We start from the raw sequence: 6399 nt of genomic DNA on the forward strand, positions 1-6399 counted from the left end.
ATATATGAGACCAAAGGTCAACAATTACTCTAAAACTAAAATGAGAAGATTAGGAGGCAGGGAAACTAGAGTATTGGAAGTAGAACAGCAGAACACAATGAAAAAGAAAGTTGATACATTGTGGAAATGTAACTAATACCACTGAACAATTTGTGTAGAAATTATCAAAATGGGAACTGAATTTGCTATGTTAACTTACACCAATAACACAATAAAATATTTTATTTTTTATTTTATTGTCTTGTTTTTCAAGACATGAATTTATTTGTTTTCATTTTTCTTGTAAATTGAGTGAAGGTAACAGAGCAAAGCAATTTTCCATTCAACAATTCATACATATTTTGTTTCCTCTCATTGATTGCAGTCTCCACAATATCACTTATCCCCCTTCCTCCCTGTGTTTCCTGTTTCCATTCATCCTTCTTTCCGAACTCTTCTGAACTTTGTTCTTGGGTAAATGCTACCCTTTGGATCTCAAGTGGTTGATTATTCTCCTAGTGCTATTGTTTCCCTTATAGACCTTTCTATTGTTTGGCTGAAAATTGAGCCAAGGGGGTAAATTCATTTCCAGACATGAAGGATCACTTAAGGACCATGGTCTTGGGGGTTCCACCGGTCTCTGTCTGACCAGTAATCCTGGTTTTTTACAATAAATTATTATTATTAAAAAAGTATTGTTGTTGTTGTTGTTAAGTGCCATCGAGTCGATTCCGACCCATAGCAACCCTGAACAGGGTTTCCGAGGCTGTAAATCTTTACGAGAGCAGATAGCCTCATCTTTCTCCCATGGAACTGGTGGTAGTTTCAAACTGCTGACCCTATGGTACATAGCCTGATTCGTAACCACTACAGTATTACAGCCTAGAAAATCTTATGGGACAGTTCTAAGTTCTACTGTGTCACATGGTGCCTTCATGATGAGTCAGATTTAACTTGACAGCACCTAATAACAACACGGGTTGTACAACGCTGTGAATAAACTGAAACCCACAGAATTAGTGAATTGTATAGTATGCGAGTTATGTCTCAATAAAGCTGTTAAATAATAAAAAGAAAGATTATGAATGAAGACAGACTTGATCAGAACAATAGGCATGAAAAGAACAGAGACAGGAAGCTAGCTAAGCAGCTTTTGTGGAAGGGTAGAAAAGAGGAAATGCAGGCCAGAATTGGGAGAGAAACAGAGGCAATGAGTAAGAGAGATTACACTGGTAAAGAAGCAAGAAGTCAAAGATGACTTAAGGTTAGGGGCTCTGTGATAGTTGTTTTTGTACTGTGTTGTAGTATGTTTTTGTAAACTCTGAATGTGCCAAGTTTGAGTGACTTTCAATAATATTATTTATGCTTGCATACAGGTGGAAAGGAAACGCCACATTGGAAATGATATCGTCACCATTGTGTTCCAAGAAGGAGAGGAATCTTCTCCTGCCTTTAAGCCTTCCATGATTCGCTCCCATTTTACACGTATCCTGTGCCTTCATAAGTGCTCCAGTTTTGCAAGCTGGACTTAAAATGACCCTGAAACCAAATGTTATCATTGATTTGATTTGTATTGTTAGATTCTTGTACGTACTGTTTTGGAATTTGGAAGAGAGACCCTCTTCACCTCTCCATCCATCGCAGTTTGCCGTTTTGTATTGAGTCAGTTCTCACTCATAGCAACCCTGTATAGGCCTTCCAAGGCTGTAAATCTTTATAGGAGCAGAAAACTTCATTTTTCTCTCATGAAGAGGCTGGTGGATTTGAACTGCTGACCTTGTGTACAGCAGCTCAATGTGTAGCCCACTATGCCACTAGCATCCCTTATCCATTGATGTAGTGGATGAATTAATTCTCTGAGACTTCTTTCCGGCTTCTGGAATATCTTCTCTTTCCTAAGGTAGTCTATAAAATAAGGTTAATTCCTACCACCTAGCAATAAATAAATTAGAAGAAATATAGGTAGTGAATCTTTTGAGAAATTTGCTTTTGGTATAAAAATTTGTAACTTAAGATTTTTTAAAAAGCCACAATTTACTTTTTATTATTGATTCTAAGGCTTGGTAATAGCTGTGTATTACCATCTCTAGAAAGTTTGAGGAATAATAAAAAATATTTTATTTACTTTTCCTCTGCTTCTCCTAATCTCTAGCAATATCTATCTCATATTGCTAACAAAATCCAGTGATGAGGCTGAAGCTTGCTATAATTTCTGAGCTCTTTTAGCCAGAGAGGTATGAGACATGAGCACGGTCAGCCCAAGAGATACCTAGTCATGGCCTGGTGATCTAGGTCATAGGCCATGACAGTTAAATCCAAGGGGCATGGCTCTACAAATTGTACATAATAAATAAAAGAAAATTACTAGACATTTTCTGAATAAATTCTGGTTTATTCCCTCATGTTTCCTGGTGACATCAGTAAAATATTTGGAGATGGACCATTGTAAATCATTGTATCTGGAAACTGGTTGTTCAATATATTTTGATTTCTTTATTATATTCTAACAATATGACATCTAAGTTTTCAAAAATTTTAAGTAGCCAAATTCCTTCCATGTGGGTAGGAAAGACAAATATGACTTAAAATTCTTATTCCTGCTTACCAACTGATATCTTCCTCTATTCCCTGTGATTTACAACTAATATTCCCCACTTCTTGAAGTGGTTCTACTTGTAGAACAGAAAACTTCTCCAAGTACATGCAGGAAGGGGAGGGAGGTAACTTTTTAAAGCGACAAAGGTAATCAATATTTTTAGTATTTCCCTTAGTTGTTAGCTTTCTATTGGGGGTTTAGCACATTTGTTTCAAGAAAGGAAAACACTGATAGCTTATGCAGATTCATTCCACTAAATTTGGAATTGAACAGGATGGAAAAACTTTGAGGAGTTGACTGCATTTAGCCTGTGCTAAGGAGAGTTAGAGTCCTGGTGTAACGCCATAGGATAAGCATTGGATTACTAATTACAAAGTCAGCAGTTCACACCCACCAGTCACTCCTTAAAAACCCTATTCAGGGTCGGTATGACTTGGAACCAACTGGACAGTACTTAACAACAACAAGGAGAGCTAGAGATGGAAGACAGTGGAGGGGGAAGAGAAGTAGGATGAGGGGGAGAAAGAAAGAAAAGCTGACTGGGACGATTTCAGATGCAGCTTGCCCTGACATAAGCCAAGTAGGTTCTACTTAAGGGTTGTCACTAGCTACATCAGTTTGTTTTGTTTTGTCTTGTTTTGTTTGCCAAAGCTGGAAGGAGAAAGGGAAAAGTTATACAGGGGAAACATTTAAATCTCTTAAATGTGTGAGATGAAATCTATGACTGGTGTCCAATCTATATTGGAATCTGTTTGTGTTTTCAAGCATAGGAATTGCTCTTTCTGCTTTGTTGGCTACTTAGTTGTTTAGTAGCTTTATTTATATCACTTTTCTAATACATTTAGACATTTAGCCCTTTCCCCAAAGAATGAACACACAGATGTTGAACCTCGTTCTAGTAGTCTTGTATATATCTTCCTGGTCTGTCTCTTATAAAGAAGTCAAGATTCTATCCCAACTTAAGAATGATAGATACTTAACCTCATAAAATGCTAGAATAATTCTGCACCAGTCATTTTCAAAGCATAAGGTGTTAACTGTGACCATTAAGGTTGATTAATTACTTTAACCAACATCACAGATATTTTTGCCTTAGTGAGATATGATCAAAATAATGACAATTACAGGTAAGTAATGGTTTTATATCAATTTCTTGTTATAATTCTCATGTTTACTCATAAGTTAATATTGATTTTTGAAGACTGGATATTTTCTTGATTGATTTAATATGTATGTCCTCACCTTATGAAATTTTCTTAAAGGCTACTATTTCTTTAAGGAATGTGAATATTCTATAAAGTCATTCTGGGCAGTAGACCCAAGATGTTGTTGTTGGTGGTGGTGGGGTTAGGTGCCGTGGATTCAGTTCCAACTCATAGCGATCCTACACAGGGTTTCTGGGGCTATAAATCTTTATGGGAGCAGAAAGCCTCATCTTTCTCCCATGAAACAGCTGGTAGTTTCAAACTGCTGATCATTAGCAATTCGATTTGTAACCACTACACTACCAGAGCTCCTTAATAGACCAAAGAGTCAGAGCTAATTTGAAATTTTATTGTACTTTGTAATGGGATTTGATATGTTTTATCTTGATCGAAGTATATTCCCTTTTCTAGGCTGCATCCTTGTCAATTTACACTTCCCCTATTAAAATTAATCTATTGAAAAACATGCTCTGAAGAGCATGAACTAAAAAGTTTGGGTTGGAATCCCAGTTCCATCACTTATTAACTTTGAGGCTTTGGGAAAAGGTGTTTATCTTCTGTGAGTCTCAAACCTCATCTTTGGAATAAAGATAATGCCTTGGCAAGTTTAGTGAAACTCCGAGTTAATGCTGTGTCTGAAAGTACCAAGAGTGCAGCCTCAAGTGTTGTGGGTGCTTACTGGTGGTCATTGCTGTTATTCCTAGGATGCCTGACCTGTCCAGGACTTGGCATGTTAGGTCACAAAGGATGCCAGAAGACTTAGCATCGAAAAGCACACTGAGTTAGAAATAAGAGCTGGAGTAGTAGCCGGCACTTGGACAGCTCAGACATCTCTGGAATGAATATTCCTAGCTTATCACATAAGTGACTGGACAAATCTAGGGTCAAAACATTGGTGATCTTTGAAGAAAAATCAAGTAATTCTGAAATATTCTCTGTATAGGCTGAAAATATTTTCAGAAGAAAGTGTACCACTCTTTGGTCCACCCTTACCCTCCCCACCGGTGTTTACAGACCACCAAGAATTCAGGGACTTTTTGCTAGTGAAATGTAAGTTTCTATTTTGATTTTTTTTTTTCTAACTTGTTCCATATCAAAATACATTTCTTCAAATTCTCCTAGGATGCCATATAAAATTATACCATTGTTAAAGCATTCCATGTGCTGCTAATTCTTTCCATGAAACATATTTACCTTCTTAGTGGTGTTGTGTCGGGCTTTCTTCTGCGTCCCTTTATATACCTACCATTCTCATCCTAGTCACTTCCCCTGAAGTTTATCCACACTGGCCTACTCACAGTATACCATGAGGAATCTTCTGCCCTGGGTTCTAATATGGTCATTTCTGAATGTCTGCTTATAAATGTATCTGCTGCCTTTGTCAGAAAGTAGGACGTAGATGGGGAAAGAGTGGTTTTAGGTACATACTCAAGAAGAGAGTGGATAAGGAGTGTGTGTCTGTATGAGAAAGAGAGAGTGAGAATATGATGTGTGTAAGGTGTGACTACTCAAGACTTCACTAGCTGGTGAATAAAACTTGAGTTCCATGATAAAACCCAGAGAGCTAGCCAGCCCCTAGCATATGATCCACAGAGCTCTATCCCACCCCTCCCCAGAGTATCCCTTGGTTACTATATCTGGAAGTCCTCATGGTAGGACTACCTCATTACTTCATTCACTACCGTCTCTTCATGGAAGCCCATTGTGTACAGGTCACTGGGACCCTGGCAGTGCCACCATAGTCTGTACCCACTGTGAAGGTGCTGCTGTTCTCCCCTTCTTCCAGATACACTGGACATCGCTGTTGCTTGCTGACTATACCCCACAGGCTTTGCCTAATGCCATCTCTGTTTCTGCTGTTTGGGAGGAAATGCTCCTCTCTTCTACCCCGAGTCCAACTTCATCCCTACCCCTAAGGTAGCACTGACTCTTCCAACACCTCATAGCGTCTTTTATGAACAACTTCACTTTCTGTGTACAGACTTAATCCTACTCTCATGAAGGCCAAGGCCAATCCCTCAGGCTAGGGAAAGGAACAGATGCTAGGTTGTTCCTCCTTTGTCTTCTAATTTCCTCTATCTATCCTTCATAGCCCTGAACAGGAATCCTCCCTTAGGAACAGCAGAAAAGTTACTCTGTACATCTATCCATGCAGTTGACACTTGAAGGGATATCACTTAATTTCAGTCACAAAAAGCTTCCAAGTCACTTTGTTTCTTTTCTTCCTTCTGTAAAGTCCCTCTAGTCCCTTGTAGGGATCGCCACATGCTTCCAAAACTTCCTTCTTGGAGAATGGGGACATGATGGGTGCTTTTGCTGAGGCCTACTCTGTTTTAACCTACGCCAGGGATTGTGGGTAATGTCTCTCTCTACCAGATTAGAAGCAACAAGCACTGCTATCAGTTGTTTCTTCTTTTCTAATAGCTGTACGTACTTCTTATTTCAAATGCTAGAACAGGGATCACAAACTCAAATGCTAAGTGCCCAGGTTGAGGATATGAGGAGTGTTGGGAGCTGTAATAAATTGGAGAACACTGCTCTGCTCCAGTAAATTGATGCTATTCAAGAACATGAGTCCAGTGTTTCCAGATAATCTGGTTTTTCCAAATAAGTCAGAAA

The 6399-nt window shown here is 38.6% G+C and overlaps 1 protein-coding gene across 2 annotated transcripts in view; it reads left to right on the forward strand.

Annotated features, from left to right (window-relative positions):
- The window catches only part of GARNL3 (GTPase activating Rap/RanGAP domain-like 3), a 163429-nt gene that overhangs the window by 102161 nt on the left and 54869 nt on the right, over positions 1–6399 (forward strand). For both annotated transcript variants that reach the window (XM_006834784.1, XM_006834783.1), the window contains 3 exons: positions 1356–1464; positions 3657–3702; positions 4724–4830. In XM_006834784.1, coding sequence (XP_006834847.1) covers positions 1356–1464; positions 3657–3702; positions 4724–4830 — 262 coding nt within the window. The remainder of the gene's footprint in view (positions 1–1355; positions 1465–3656; positions 3703–4723; positions 4831–6399) is intronic.

This window comes from Chrysochloris asiatica, unplaced genomic scaffold, assembly GCF_000296735.1.
Source record: "Chrysochloris asiatica unplaced genomic scaffold, ChrAsi1.0 scaffold00014, whole genome shotgun sequence".
NCBI classification, from domain to species: Eukaryota; Metazoa; Chordata; class Mammalia; order Afrosoricida; family Chrysochloridae; genus Chrysochloris; species Chrysochloris asiatica.